General features: G+C 38.2%; 2 protein-coding genes across 3 annotated transcripts; both read right to left on the minus strand.

The window, feature by feature from the left end:
• Positions 1–401: 401 nt before the first annotated feature.
• On the minus strand, positions 402–10687 carry si:ch73-40i7.5 (amyloid-beta A4 precursor protein-binding family A member 3). 2 transcript variants are annotated; one of them, XM_044361907.1, is made up of 11 exons: positions 10382–10687; positions 7956–8973; positions 7452–7482; positions 7169–7314; positions 6880–6966; positions 5137–5322; positions 4054–4233; positions 2593–2805; positions 1863–1982; positions 1360–1500; positions 402–1172 (listed from the first exon to the last, which is right to left on the minus strand). In XM_044361907.1, exons 2-11 carry the CDS (start codon positions 8958–8960, stop codon positions 1101–1103), a joined length of 2181 nt encoding a protein of 726 aa, XP_044217842.1. In that variant the 5' UTR covers positions 8961–8973; positions 10382–10687; the 3' UTR covers positions 402–1100. The 2 variants fall into 2 exon arrangements, with proteins under 2 accessions (XP_044217842.1, XP_044217841.1); XM_044361906.1 differs by having other exon boundaries at positions 7956–9091.
• Positions 10688–11116: 429 nt separating this feature from the next.
• Positions 11117–15785, minus strand: pex11g (peroxisomal biogenesis factor 11 gamma). The gene is made up of 5 exons (XM_044362510.1): positions 15531–15785; positions 14567–14764; positions 13848–14026; positions 12751–12819; positions 11117–12637 (listed from the first exon to the last, which is right to left on the minus strand). Exons 1-5 carry the CDS (start codon positions 15591–15593, stop codon positions 12424–12426), a joined length of 723 nt encoding a protein of 240 aa, XP_044218445.1. The 5' UTR covers positions 15594–15785; the 3' UTR covers positions 11117–12423.
• Positions 15786–16870: the final 1085 nt, after the last annotated feature.

Here is a 16870-nt window from a genome sequence, read left to right on the forward strand (position 1 = left end):
AAGTCCCGCCCATGGCCGACGATAATTGGCTACCGTACTTTATGGGGCGGATCATAGAACCCAGTAGAGATTCTAATTGGTCGTCGTCAATGTTTTGGGAATTGGAGACAACTGATTGGCCAGGCATTGACAGCAGCGTTATAGATAAAAACTGTATTATGATATTCAAGCGTGAATAAAAGGCATTATTTTATTAGTACAAGCAGCAAATTATACATATTTTATTTTTAGCTGATTAAAAAAGTATTAGCAATGTTAATTTATGCCACTGCATTTACAATTATTGCATTATTACTCATTAAAAGATTCAATAGCTCTAACTCAGCAGTACTTATAAGAAACAAATACAAAAAGCAAATTTGCATGTGAAATGTATTAATCAACCACTGACTCTCAATAAATAACATCCAAAAGATATCTTACAGACCATTTTAATGAACATCCAAAACAGCAAATTCTTAAAAATATACTTATCTCTCTATCAAATAAGGCAGTTATCTTTAAATGTGCATATCTGCTTCCTGTCAGGTACAGCCAGGGAAGCGGTGTATGAATGAACCACAGCGCTGCACTAAAAAGTCTTTGAAGCTTGTGACTGACACTCGTTGAAATGCACATATACGTGAGGGACAGGAAGTACATCACAATGAAATACACAGACCCTTTGTCCTGATTCAATAAGGTTTCCCCCATAAGCACTTTCAGTTCAGGCACATTGGCAGCCCACAGCAGGCTGGAAGACCAAAAACCCATCAGAAGTACAATATACTCAACACCGTTCACCACCATGAAAGTTAGTGAAGTCAAAAAATATTGCGTTTATGCATTATTGCATCTCAGCTATCGCCTGCGTTGTTAAATATCTGATAAATATAAATTGAGAGCTAACATCTATCCCTGTCACTTTAAAACATGTTTTCACAATAATTCAATGTACTTTACTTTATCTTAAAAATATATAGCTAGACTAATTTGCAGTATTCAGTGATGTGACAACAGCTTATGATATGCTGTACGATCAGTTGCATAATATTTAGTGAGTTTGGCAAAAGTTCATGTGGTTTGAACACTGTTTTTGTCCTGGATGAAGGAAGAAGTGCTCAAAGAAACACTGGCTGCTCTTGTCCCGTTAAGAGCCGATATGTTGAAGCTGGCATGGTCTTCAAGTGAATCTGCCAAGAGAGTAAAAACAAAATTATAACTGTGACAATGTGATCCCATTCAAAAATGTAAAAATAACCAAAAAATAGCAGTTTCTATATTTCTATTTCTATATTTATGATGATAAATATATGATAATAATATGATGATAATAGAATGATATCTAATCGTTCATGTTAGCATTTCATCCCCTCTCACCTCTCCGACTGCATTAGTCAGGATCTGGATGATCTTGTTATGCGGCGTGGCGACCACACTCTGCCCGTTGATTTCAATGATGCGGTGCCCGACACGGATGCCTCCTCTCTCCGCTATACCGCCTCGCATCAGACTGCAGATCTGCAGCGGAAAAAGAAAGGAGGAACATTTTAATTTCAAGACCAAGGGATGCATTAAATGTGTTTGAAAGCTCTGGATTAAGATAGTAGATGGACTTTGAGTTAAGATTATTTTGTACTGTTCCCAAGGTTGAGAACTTTTCAAGCTTTTAAATAACCTTTTATTGAGATAATACTGACTGAGTGCATAGGGTCTATCATCAAAACACTGATTGTAAATTAACAATAATGAGTTCCTGACAGTTTGTGTTCAGGTAGGAGAGCATTTCATCATCACAACTAAACATGTTGGTGAGACAAACTTGATATCAAACCTGATTTAAGTTCTGTAGTGAAAGACTGAATATATGAATATTGACTTACGATGCCGTCCTCCACACTGAAGCCCAGCTGAAACTTGGGATCTGGTCTCCTGATAATCGCCATGGTGACCGGAGGGCAGTGGACAATGCTGAGCTTCACATACTTTTGGTTTTTCAAGTCCTGAGATAAAAACAAAATGTGAATATCAGTGACAAGTTCTGGCTGGAGTATTTAATTGATATATTGTCAGTGTTTGGTGGTTTTGAGCCTTGTTTTCTTTTATCATTTAAGACTTTACACTCTGAACACAGCTAAATAGAACCACTTTAATATACCTGACATAAAATATTAATCTCTTTGCAGAGTACAAAAACCACTATATGCTTCACAATGGCAGAATGTATTACAGTGCATTATAATGTTCAGGTGTATTTGATATTTTGTCCACCACAGGTAAGAATGTTTCAAAGGCTTTTCCACTTTGACAGAGGGAAGACTTTTAAAACTCTAATAAATGCTTTAACACTTGAAATATTGAATATCAGCGCCAAATATTTTCTATAAACAACTTCAATGGATGAATACGGATACTGGCTTTCAAAAACCAAATCAATACTCTGAATACACTATCAAATCAACGCTAGTACACTCGTACTGCATGGAAACACAGTGCCATCTAGTGCATCCTGAGGACAGTACAGCTGAAGAAAACAGGCTCATTGAACTATACAGTAAATGTAACTTGTAGGGAGTTTACAGATGTTTTTAGTGCCTCGTCTTTCCTTCTTACCCGTATGATGTTCTGGCAGGTGGTGATGGGCAGACCCACCAAGCTGGTGCCGTTGACGGACATGATGCGGTCACCGATGCTGAGCTCGCCACAGCGCTCAGCAGGGCCTCCGTGAAGGAGGTTGGCCACTACCACAGTGGGCAGGATGGAGCCCCAGCCCGACTCCACCACTGCCAGCCCCAAAATATCTCCAGGAGCCTTGGTGATGGCTACCTGAACCACAGACACACAGCAGTTAAGGCGTTTTCATTCGGTTAACCAATGATTTCACTACAATTATCTACATTTGAAGGGAATGAAAGGGATTAGTTTCAACTATGCTTGCATTTGTTTTGTAAAAGTTTTTTTTTTTTTTTTTCAAACAGCAGAAATCTCATAGAAGACATATATAATAATCTATGAACTCATTTGTAATGTTACATATACTGTAATCAGTATGTGTTACACCTCATACCTTTAATCTGTTTCACAGATTGTGTATATATTTATATTTAACATAATTATTTGCACAAATGGTAATTACTGCACGCTGTTTCTATCCATATCAGCCACTTTAGCAACTTTTTTAGTAAATCTGCACACTTTTCTTACCTCTGGTAGAAAAATGTATAAATATTTCTTAAAATGTATCAGTTTATCTGGTGTATATTGTTCTTACTGTAAATATTTTGTCTGTCTCTTTCTTAGTCAAATCCACTGTTCGCATGAAATACTATGTCTTTGATGTTTGCTTCATTTAGAGAGTTAACCAAGCTATTCATTTGATTCAGGAGGAAGAAAGCTCAGAAGAACAATGGTTGTTATCCAACTGTTGAGCAGCAATTTTCCCCTGCGATGGTACAGAAGGAGGGGCAGTGGGGCACTTTGTATCTTTGTGGGCGTTCGTGCTCATTTCACTTGCATTCATTATATTATACTGTGTTATTTGGAGTAAAGATAAGTTAAAAAAAATGTCCCTTTAGTGTATATTATTATGAACATTACCCCCAGCTGTCCTCTAGTTACTGGCAAAATATGAACAAGAACATACTGAGCAGACAGGTGGACAGTGGAGAAGTGAAATGTCGAAGGAGTTGTATGAAAAGTTTTGATATTTTCCGTGAAACTGAATCATGACTGGAATACATTTACTCGATACTTAAATGGTAGATTATGGTTGTATAAAGCCACATCAACCTCAGAACAGATGACAGATAAGAAATGATATTCAGTTCCATAATGTATTTTAAGATGTTTTATGCCTTTTTGGAAACTTGATTCTGTTCATATTCTAATATAAATATCTATATTTTTTTCTGTATTTAACAATCCTACAAGTCATCTCACACGTACACTGTCACATCTTCATTACTAGACCTCTTGTTAACGGCCACCTTGTGCAATAAATGACTATGAACAGGTCTGTGTGAATGATAAACTGCAGTTTGTGTTAAAGCATGTAGCCACAATCAATCTGCTTACGTCTCGCAGGTTCTGAGTGTCAGAGAAGTGGGCCAAGTCTCCATTGTAGAGCTCCTGACTTTCCAGGTAGTTGCTGTACTCGCCAGGCCTCAGATCACTGGCCTTAATGCCGTTGGCCTGAAGGAACTGCTGGTAGGCCACTCCGAATGCCTGACCGATAGCCTGGGCTATGATCTGAGCCTGGAAGGAGAGAAAACACTCATGTTTCAACATTGTAGTTACATCATTTCTTAAGAAGATGTGAAATGTACATAGTAAGTTTCCTAAAGGATTTTTTTCAAGAAATATTCTTCTTTAATGACAAACTGCTTTCTTTTTTTTACCTTCCATTTTAACATGAACAAACTGAAGCAAATACAGAGATATTTTCCAAAAGATCAACCCTGAAACTGAAATATCAACAAAAAATGGAGAGTAGGAAAAAGTTCCCTATTTTCCTGTACAAGGTGCTCCATTATTTATTACTTTCACCTTCCTAACACCAATAAAACTTCATACTAAATGAGTTCAGTTAGGAAAAAACTAGCAACAGAAGCAGTGGCCTCATGGCCTTCAGAATCCCGCAGCTAATTAGTTTCTAAAAGAAACTCTTCCTCCTCCTTTTCAGTGTTGCCAACTGTGGGGAACTGGGACGACAGCCAGACCATTTTTAATTCAGGAGAACTCAGTGGCTGTCTAGAGGAAGGAAACCAGGCCACGCTGAAGCTGAAAATGTTGTCCGGCAGAAAGCAGCGCATTTAATCAGAGGCAAACGCAACATAGTGGGACACAAGAGAAACCTTAATATTACCTTAAATTGCCACCATGTTTGCCCAATGTCATGAGTTATACAGCTCAAGACTACAGATGAATTGAAACTATGAAGTTGTCGCCACTATAAAGCTCATGAAAGGAAACACTTTTTTGAACTGTCTGACCTCAGTAGCTGCTGGAGTCAAGGGTTCAAAATATTAGATCTTGTCTAGACAGACTCCAATTTGTAGCAAAGAAATTTACTTAAGCTAAATTAATTTGACCTTCCTGCAACATGTGAACATGGTATAAAATCTCAGCGCTGCCATGTCTATCCAATCGCTAACTCACATCCTCAGAGGAGAAGACGTGGCAGATCATTAAGCACTTCTTCTGAGGCCCCGAGGACGAAGAGGAAGAGTCAGAGGACGGGTCGGCATCCTGCCCTTTACGCTTCCTTCGTGCCATCAAGACGACGATTTGGCCAATGTCTGCAATGTAAGAGATCATCTGCAGAGCGTGATCCATCATGGCCTCCTGAGTGGAAACGAGACATGAGAGGGTTAATTATGTTGCAAAGATTAAGAAGAAAAGAAGGTCTGGTGTTCACTTCAACTTGCAGAGACTTGAAACTTGCCGTAATCCATTTAAATGAGTAATGCCGCACCTTTATTTTTTTCTTTTTGTTAGTTACGTCGTTATTACTTGGTACTGTATTTGCAAGCAGGGACCACTTCCAAACATGCAAGACATGCAAGGGCACTCAAATGTCAAATGAATGACTGCCAGAAAGCAGTTGACAGAAAATTTAATTGAGAAGACAAACATGAACTTAATTGAGAGGACTGTGTGAATTAGTTGTGAGAGTCAGAGAATCCTTAAACAACCAAAAATGCTCACAAATTGGTACTAAAACAATAAAATTACTTTGACCAACATCATTTTCTCTTAAGATGCAAGTTATAGTCGCAGATGGCAAGATGCTGATACGAGGAGTGAAATCAATAGTAATAATGAACCCAAAAACACTGTGATTATCTTTATATCCATAAGTATGTTGCAGTGAGGAGCAACCGGCCATGCAAAGAGGGAGCTGGCTGTAGATGACCCAGTTTTACTCTCCTGCCAACTCAACCACACAGTGACGGAAACTCTGCTATTACTGCAACACTACAGCTGAGCTCTAATATTAAAACATCATCCAATTCTATATTAAGGATTCCTGTAGGGCAGCTCAGCTCAAAGAAGAAAACTAACAAGTGCAATGCTTTAAGCTATAAAATAAAAGTTAACTTCACATTTTTAATGAAAAAAAAACAAACAAACCTAGATTTAAATTTCCAGCATTTAGCTGATGCTGATGATGATAAAGTGTGTAGCAGTTCAATGTCTTGGTTCAAGGAAAAATAATAATTTTTTTGCAATTGCAGGCTTGAGCTGCTATGGTTAATGGAGGGAAAATTAATCACCAACTACTTTGATAATCAATTAATTGTTTTAGTGATCTTTCAAGCAAAACTGCTGAATATTTACTGGTTCCAGCTTCTTAAATCTGAGGCTTTTATGTTTTTTTTTTTTTAGACTGTCATATATTATTGTAAACTGAATATCTTTTTGTTTGTAAGCACTTTAACATGTTACCCTGGGCTGTTTGAAAATTTAAGAGGCATTTTTTCACTATTTTCTGACATTGTAAAGAGAAAATAACCGGCAGATTATTTGATACTGACATCTAACCAGTGCAGAAGTTCCTACACATACAGTATATAAGTATTTTATAACTCCTCCACACAAATTATGATTTTACCACACATTTTACTAAAAGGGCACGGTGAATATGTATTTATTGTATGTAATTTTGGGTGAAGTAAGATGAGGTTAATACATTTATGCTTAACATTATTGATCCTCAATGATTTGGACTCTAAAGCTGTTCATAGCAGCTGAGAGCAAATCTGAAAGTGCTACAAAAAAACATAACACAGTGAAGAGAAGTGGTCAAGGAAGTGGTCAAAACAAAAGAGGTAAAGAAACTCAACACTACAGGGTAGTATGAGGTCACATGACTTTTTGTAAGCCGCTAGAAAAACATACCTGTGTGTCAGCAGTGAGCACTTTGATCCGCTGGGTGGAGATGAACAGATCAACTTCTGTCATTGGCTGCGACTCACCTTCTGGAGCCTAAAACAAACACAGTTACAATGACTGTACCAGAGCTGCACCTATTACTAATATGGATCAATATCAGAGGAACCCTTTGATTTCTATTACAATACTGACATGAGCACATTAAAAGATGATTTTGATTCCATAATGGTAGTTTTAGAGTAAAATAAAAATCTATACTGCTGATGATTTTGGTGCATCTCATACTGAAGTTTACCTTTATGCGGTCCACAGCCTCCTGAGCCTGGGTCATACGGGCGTTCGTAGACGGGTTCTTCTCCGATTTGATCTGGGTGGAGCCCAGGTACTTGGCACCAAATATCACTCCTTCTAACAGGTCTTCAGGGTCACACGGACCAGGCACTAAAAAGTACAGTAACACACATTAACATATAAAATCACACAACCTCTTTTCTTTCTATTGTCAGTGAGATATTTAACATTTTATATCATTGATCATTTTCCACTGATTTTAAAAGATGCACATTGCAGTGACTTACCGTCTTTATATGATGGATGGTCAGCAGCACGCTGCAAAAACAGAAATTAATGAATTATTAAGTACAGAAATTTAAAAGATTAATTATGATAATCAATTAATTTAGTAATTTAAAACACCAAAAGAAGCTGCAACCTTTGCTTCACAAATACAAACACAAAGCAATCTCAGGTAGAAAAATATTATTAAAAACATACTTTGAGTTACATTAGGCTCTAGTAACTTCTGATGATCATTTGTCATAAAATCTGATGTTTTGTAAACTAAATCATTAATTGATTTAAACAATAAAAGCAAACTAAACTGAAAATAATTGCTAGTTTCATTCAGAACAAAAACTAGAGATAGTTACAGTAGATGTAGTAAGAGGAAGTAGTTTGAAAGTTGTAAGTTACATCAAATTTAGGGCCTTCTGTAAAGAGTAAAACTAAAACTAATTCAAATGTAGATAATTATGTGTTAACAGTTCATTCTCCTTTTAGCTGATGATAATATCTCATCCTACCTGCTCGCTCTCTGCAGCAGCTTCCTCCTCTGGAGGCTCTTCCCCCAGCTTCATCCACACTGGCTCAGGATACTCATCGTCAGGCAGGGAGTTGAGGGAGTCGTCCCTGTTCCGCTGCTGCTGACCGTTCCCATAATGCCCCCAGAACCTCTGCGCGTCCTCCTGGTTGTAGGAAACCGACACAACAGCGTCCACCTCCCCTCTGTGGGGCAGGCAGGTGGGACGTGGTGGAGAGGTGATTTCTGTGCACTGCAGAAGTCCCAGCAGGTCTCGCTGGTGGCTTTCAGAGAACAACAACCCTGTAGTTTCAGAGCTGTCGTCTGCTAACAGGGAGGGAGAACATGCCTGCATATCAGACAGGCTGGAGTACTGATGCTGGGAAAGGCACGGTGGCGTCCTGCAGCTGGGATGAGGCTCTTCCCCCATCAGCTGGAGCTGGCTGAGCAGGGTGTGGATACGGGTGTGGTCTTCATCACCTGATCTCCTGTTAGCAATCTCCTCTTCAGTAAGTATATTCTCCACATCCCTACATGTTATCTCCTCCTGGTATTCCCTACCTCCTTCCAAGTCCTCAACACTCCCTCCTTCCTGTTTCTCAACTACTTCATCCTCTTCCTCCACTTCCACCTCAGGATCCTGGACTGGCTCTGTGTTACTTCCCACAAGCTCCTGCTGGTTCATGTCAAGTGCAGCCACAGTGGCATTCCCGTCCAAAGATACTAACACCGGCTCACCTGGACTCGCCTTGTCCAGATCGTCAACAGTGGGATGGAAGTCGGGGTCATCTAGATCGTCTGCTGAGCCCACTTCACTGGAGGAGTCAGACTTCCAGTCTAATGGAGGAGGCTCAATCGGGTTGTAAGAGTCCAGATCCTCCACAACTGAACCTGCCACAGTCCGCCTGTTGACCTCGACAACCCCAGAGGCCTCATCAAGAGAGACAGAGGCAGAGCACTGGGTGTCTGAGGGTGCAGGAGCTGACTGATCAGCAGAGTTCAAGTCCATTTTGTAAGAAAGCCTGTCAGAGGAAAACTGGCATTACTGTGTTGATTCCTGGCTGAAGTCACAATGCAGGAGACTTTCATTTAAGGCCATCAGGAATTTGGTTCACTAGATTTCCAACTATCTGAATAGCACTGAAACGAAGCATCGAAAAAAAAAAATCAGTCATACTAATGTAAAGAGAGCTGTCAGTTTAACTAAAGGCTGTTTTATGTCATGTGTTCATTGCTGGTAGACTAGACACGGCTGCATCAGTTAAGCCAGTAATATGTGAAGTAAATAGACCCTCTTGTCCTCATGGACCCATGACCATCAAGATAGAAGCAGCAGCCTGAAGCTCAAAGTTCACTGACAACATGTGTGCGATGGGTAACCATCATACACATCCCAATATAACACCTATTTTACCTATGAAAGCAATTTTTGATCCAAGGAATTCTGTTTCCATTACATGTACATGAATGTATCCTACATACAGTTGACAGGAGGAGAACCAGGTGGCTTGGATAAGGCTGTTACGCTGTAACAAGAAAATGTAAAAATCTGCAATTTTATGGTGCTATTCTTTTTGGTAAATGCAGTGGTGTTTTCAAAAAACGTGAATTAGGCCTATCTAACAGGTCTTCTGGTTAAGCCCGGATATAAGTTCAATTATCCACCGGGCAGTGCAGCATTTTTAATAAATGTCGGTTTGAAACTGGTTCACAGCGCTTTTCAGGACGCACTAATATTCAAGATTTCTTTATTGTCATTTCTCCTTAACAGTTACTTTAACACATTGAAATTTAAGTCCGTTTTTCTCAGACCAAAAACACTTTCAGAATAAACGATTTCCACAAACTTTACTAAAAACATGCTTAGCAAATATATTAAGTTTCAGAAACAAAAAGTAAATGAATTATATTACCACACATACGTATAACATGTAACGTTACTAACGAGAAGAGGAATCCTGATAATCAATTAGGCCTATTTGATATACAGTTGACAGATGAGCACATAGGTTGAAATAAATTAGTGAATATTAACGGGTTGAAAGAAAGTTACCGTTATTCAGAAAAAGGTGCAACTTTTCTACATGCTGTGAAATGATCAGGAAAGCTTTAAATTCACCAAATATTAATGGAAACTGGAATTGACACAGAACTCTTCTTACAACCAAAACAGAAAGCAGCGGGACTAACGCTACAGGGCTGACAGAGAAGAAAACTAACTGTAAATCCCCCAAAACTCAAAATTCCTGAGTACAATTTCTACACTGCGAGTCAAAAACAGCTGAGTTGCTAACTGAAGTTAGCTGTCCAAGTAGCCTGAAGCTAACTAGTAAGCTAGTAAAAAACTCAACCCCCTAAGAGCAGCTCATTGATATAATATGTATTTGTGTATTTAAACACGCCGGGTTAAGTAAAAAGAGGAACTCTCACCTGATATTTTAGGTCTTTCTCGTTTTCTTTGTGCCCACACAGAGACTCCTGTTGGTGCCACGACAGATAAATTGACGTGGTTCGGGATTTGAGTCTTTTCCAAAACTTTGGCTCGATTTTATTCGTCATACTAACAGCCACGGCACCGTTAAATGTTATGTAATTTCACATAATCCCAGGCTCAAAAGAGTCGCGATGTAAAACAGAGTTTTCTTGTTGTTCCTCCTGAAGTAGAGACTCGACAGATTTTATTTATTCGCTGACTCTATACTTGTGCTACGTTCAAGTGCTCCTGTAATCCAAATGATCACCATCTTTCTCCTTTCCTGAAGCTATACAGTACATATCTAAGGGCTACACAAGAGTTAAGCATACACTTATAGCGCATATAGCACAAAAACACCTTGTACTTTTTGGGAAATAATTACTTGTAACAATTTAAGGATTTACAACTTAATGATCCGATGTGTAATGTATTATATCGATAATTGTGGTGTGATATAATTTGTATTATTGATGGAGTAAAGAGCACGTTGTCGACCCTTCTACTGCAGCAGACTGAAATGGGGCTTCTGACAAGTAATTAGCCTTTTTCAATCTCTTTAAGAGGTTGATTATTTGGCTCTGATCTCAATTACGACCTGCCCCTTAGTCAGTGAACGCAACGGTTGCTCGGTGCCCAAACGTCACCGTTGAAGCGTCCAGTCCCGCTCAATCAAACATCGATACAAGTGATCAGGAGAACGAAAAGACAAACAATTTATTTAAAAAGTTCATTATTTTACATGATCAGATATTACTCAAGCAACTGCTGTGTCATTTGACTAATTACAAAGTCTGTTTCCATACAAAACCTCACCGGTGTTGTCAAATTACTTTGCACTACAGTTTTCTTCTATTGATTCTTTAATGCAAATCATAATTCTGCAGCTAATTTCTAAGTTATCACAACCACATCAGCCGCAGAAACTGGTCGCTGTAGTGTAACTAGAGGACATTACATGCTTTTAACAAACACAAAGTTGGACTTTAAGATAGTGTCACAGAATATCTTTTTCACTTGAGCAACTGCAGCAGCCAACTCGTAAAAATCACAGAGATATAATAATTAATTCACAGGTTTCATTGTATATGAATAAATGTGAGATTTAAAAAAAAAAAACAGGTGCATGTAGTGCGTTTCTAAGGCAACATTATCAGGCAAGCATCCACACTGTCATTTTAATCCTCTTGGATTCACCTCACATCTTTATTTTCTAAAAACAATCATTATGTTCATTAATTTAGCTAATTGTGCACTGACCTTCTAGGGTGATTGACTGAACAAGTAGCGACAATTGTGCCTCTTCTCTGCACTTTGCACCTACTGATACACATACTGGCTGTTGCAAGAATAAACCTGGGACCTGAGTCTTGGACGACTTTGCATGTTGAAAAACAACTGAGGAGATGTGTATCCCTCAGGGGAAGGAGCTGTTGTCCAACGCAAATATTTGGACATTTGGTTGCACTGAAACAGTCTAAGACAACAAAAAGTAGGAGGTATTACCTGCCCAATACTTTCTGACAATGTATACACTGCAGTAATAAGTTGTTTTAAATGCTTTTATCTGTAAATAACAACACATACATTCTAAATCCATTTCACGTTTGTTTGATTGTGTTGCTACAACAGGTAGCTGAGAGATAAGAGAGATAAATGAATGAAAATTTAATTGATTGATCTCATCATCAAATCACATTTTCCACTGTCTAATGACAGACTAAAATCTCCAAATATGTGTAAAAAATCCAGTGAAATTAAATGTTTTGCTTCTTTTTCACAACTGAAGAAATCTCTTTGATGAAATTCACTTATTACAATTTAATTATGAGTCTATAGGATGTTGATTCAATATGTTTTTTGGATCTTACTCGCTAGAAAACTGCAATGAATCTCCCCAGACAGTCTGGTCATATTAGAGACCGGCTTTACATCCTTTCACTCAGCTTTTTCCACAGATACGTGTCTTTCCCGCAGTGATGATAAAACATGGTGAAGACTAGGCACTTTCAGATTGTTCACTGTCGCCAGCGCTCATCTGGATCAAACCAATCAGAGACGAGATGGTGCCCATCAGTCCAACCAGCCAGCTGGGGAATCGTCCTGCCCACAGGAAGCCGGGCGGCATCCAGTGAATAGCGTTACTGAGGTCAGCCATGCTGCTGAGGACAGACAGCAGCTCTCCTTGCATCTGCCTGCGGAGCTGAGAGCGACTGCGAGAAAAGAAAAAACAGAAAGTTAATCAGGACACTTAGTTTCAGACAGAAAGATCTCATCATGTCTATGTCTATATTATTGCAAAGACATCAAATATTTGAAAGACCACCTGCTGCCAGCTCCGTCTCTCTCACATCTCTTCAGCTTCTTCTTCAGTAGCAGCAGAACTCGGAGTGACCTGCAGAACAAAGGACTCACATGACTGATGGTCTTCATGCTCCATATTGAGCAGGTAAAGGAAGAAATTAACGAGTACTCAAGGTTACAAAGTGCTTCAATTCAGGCTTGAAAGCAAGTGTTAGTTACACTACAATTAAACTTTTGAACATGATCTTCACTTTGCAAGTGAGGATTTCAAATATTTAGTTAGTTAAATGAATCCACTCGTCTAAGTGAGGTCATAGTGACGGTCAGACAAGATACCTTTCAACACAGCATACTAATAAAACCATCTTTTAAATAAGAAAAAATACACAAAGTACCATAAATATAAAAGATCAATTTAATACACACACACACACACACACACACACACACACACACACACGATAGCATTCATTTGTAAATCTATAATGGTAGACAAAAACATTCCACTTAAATTGCTGCATTATGATGCACTACCCCTTTAAAGACCATAAATAATGATATTATTGAACATAATTTCAATTTCTACTGTAAAGAGCACTGTCTTTTACTGCATTGTCTTGTTTTTTATCTGTTCTGGTGTCTTTTTAGGATAATTATCTGTAAATAAAAGAAGATAAAATTATTGTGTTATTTACAATGTAGAGGCAAAGTATTTTTTTCAGCCATGAGTAGTGTCTGCAGGCAGCATAAACACCAATAACATGCAACCAAACATCAGATGTGAGACATGGAATCCAGGGCAAAAATCCCTTTGTACTTATTTAAAGTTTAATTCCTGTAACACACAGTAATAAATGAAGATGACTCAGATGAGAATATTAACATTTTGATCATATCAGAGCTCATCTGGTCTGGATTTTGGTGATTGGACAGTTAGATGACGATGTTTAGAGTTATTTTAGTAAATTACTAAAACTGACACTGAAAAGTGAGGGGTATAAAAATATGACAGCGTAAATTACACCCTTGTCTTAAAGTGATATTTGTCATTTCTGGGACTCCATACATTTCTCATCACCGTGTCCTGATGATGTGAAATTTGTGGAAAGATGACCTCACCTGAGTATTCCCAGCAGCAGCGACGTTCCCCACAGTACCGTGCTAAACAGCCACCATTTATCAGACTTCAGTTTGATGAGCTCGACATCAGCAGCCCAGGCAATGTGTTCACAGGGGTAGTAGAGCTGGTCGGCCACGTTGGTCAACACCGATATCCAGCGCACGGCTGAGTCCTCTTCCTTTAGAAGACATGCATGTGTTAATCTTGCATTTAACTGCCACATTGTGAAGCTGTATATATATGTTACAAACATGAAGATCTAAGATGAATTAGTACATATATGGCTGTACATGCTCATCATTTTAACAGATAACTATTATTTTATCAGCCTTAACTCATTAACAACATATCCCATGTAGAGCTGCAACAATTAATTGATCAACAGAAAATTAATCAGCAACTACTGTGATAAGTGAAAAATTGTTCAGTAATTTTTAAAGAAAAATACAAAATTTTTTTGCAACTTCCGGGTTCTCAAATGTGAGGATTTAATGCTCAACAGAGCCATATTTTAGTTTGAATTTCCTGCTTTAGCAAACAAATAACTAAAAGTGTTCTTTACTACTGAATATGGTGAATTAAAATGACTATCCAGGGTTTTCTGTTTATTTTAGGTGATAGCACCCAGCCCTAGTCAGCAGATTAACTGATACTGAAAATAATCATTAGTTGCAGCCCTGATAGAGCAAACTGATTAGAGAGGAGTTGTGTGGCACACCTCGTTTCCAAACCCGTAGCTTTGTGAGTAAGCCAGCATGGACAGATCATCGAACAGCCTGAGCACCGTCCTGCAGTGGCTGAGCTGAGCAGAAAACAGCAGCAGACTTTTCCCGAGCTGGCGGGACGAAACGTCTGCTTCTGCCTTACGGGTAAGAACTCCTCCGACCAGCTGGGAGCCATAACACACCGTCCTGATCTGCAAGGGCAAACGAGAGAGAGAAAACTCTGAGTAGGAGACAGGGAGAGTTATAAGAGGACGCTATAACATGTTTTATGCACTTGTTTTTATACGTTTTTTTTGTTTGTTTGTTTTGTTGTTCTATATGGGATTTACATGTTATCTTTATCCTTTCTGTTGTTGTTGCACTGCTGTAGGTTTGGAGGAACAGCATTTCAGTTTTTTGTGAATGCAAGTACACAAGAAAATGACAATAAACTAAATCTTGAAATCTGTAGGATATGTATAATGTTTATTTTTAATTCTCTTTTGATGAAAACACATTGATGCGCAACATATTCTTTTTGTTGTTTGTATATTTTCGACATACAGTATTAATGCAGTATTTCAACGTTTCTGAGGTAATATCACAATATCACACAGTAAAATTGTTTTGAGTAATTTTTTTAAAGACCAAAGTCCAAATTCTCTGATTCCAGCTTCTCAAATGTGATTATTTTCTGATTTCTTTAGTCTTCTATGACAGTAAACTGAGAATCAAAACATGACATTTAAGACATCTGAGGACATCACTTTTGGCTTTTAGAAACAGTGATTGACATTTTTCACCATTTTCTGACATTTTATATACCAAACAACAAATCGATTAATAGAGAAAATAATCGACAGACTAATCGATAATAAAAATAACCGTTAGTTGCAGTCCCAATTAACATAACATTTATGTATAATCCCCTAACAGTTTATTTACAGCCTTCATCAACAGCTGAATCACGTTACTCACAACTTTATCTCTTCCTCTGTAGGACTCCAGCAGGCGGACCAGAGACTCCAGAGACTGCTGCATGTCTGCAGCTCTCACACACACACAGAGCTGTAAATTAAATAAAAACTGATCGATGAAACTCTGTGACGAGCCTCATTCATGCTCGACATCCTCAGGTTATAGTTTTACGGATTAATACTGCATATTTCCTCTGCTGGACTTTGAACAGGAAGCACCGAGTCAATCGAACTTCTTCTTCTTCAGTAGCTTTGGTAGACGCGACGCAGCGATGACGCAATGACGCCCTCCTCAGTCTGGGCTGTAAAACTTTATTAACAACACAGTAATATACAAATACAGTACAATACAATAAAAAACAATACAATACAAATAAAAGTACAGGGAGTGTTTGAGAAAAACTAAACTACACTAAACACAAGCAGAAATAAAAGTGTACAATGTAAAAAGATACATAATACAGAAATTAAGAGAGACAAATAAATAAATACAACTTTAAAAAAATGAATAAGCAATACTGCAAACCAACTGGCAATTCTGTCCGCAATGTTTCTCAAAAGATGAGATATCTTTAAAGCTTTTTTTTGTTTTTAATACTTTACAGACAGAAAAATAGAGAGTGACTGGAGTTCAACATAAAACAAGTTTTTGTCAAAAAGAAACTGAAGAAATCTGGCTTTGTGAATATGTTTGCCCAAAAGACACAGCAATTTTATCAAGTTATTGACTTCACTGTTGTTAAACTCTACATTCAAAAATAATTTTGGCCTTATAATTTCTGATTCAACAATGCTTCTTCTTCTTTAGATTAGACAGACTAGACACTACAATAGTGAATTGCTGCCTTCTACTGTTTGTTATTGATATTCCTTTTTACAGTTATTTATATTTTATTATATAGTCCAATACTGTACAGATGTTCCAGCGGTTTCTTCATTTTAGTCCAGATATCCGGGCTGAGTAAATTACTCAGAGTAATTCCCCGGCCACTCCCAGGTCTCTGAACAGCTTCTTCCTTTGAAGTGAGTAATTCTTGCACTGGATGAGGATGTGTTTTACTGTCTCTGATCCTCCACACTCACATTTGCCATCCGGGGGTTTCCCAGTCAGAGCCTGTCCACACCTAAGCCGACAATGCCAAAGTCTCAACCTGGCTTTTTCCACTGTTTTCTGTATCGAGACCTCCCCTTCTTGTCTTTTTCCCATGTATTCTGCCAAATTTCTTTTTCCGACAATGCTTGGTGACAATCTACAATATACGATGGATCAAAAGTTTTAGAACACTTCCATTTTCCTTTTTTTTGTTAAATTTTATGTAGTTTGATGTTGCAATGTACTCT

This window comes from Thunnus albacares, chromosome 9 (assembly GCF_914725855.1).
Source record: "Thunnus albacares chromosome 9, fThuAlb1.1, whole genome shotgun sequence".
Taxonomy (NCBI): domain Eukaryota; kingdom Metazoa; phylum Chordata; class Actinopteri; order Scombriformes; family Scombridae; genus Thunnus; species Thunnus albacares.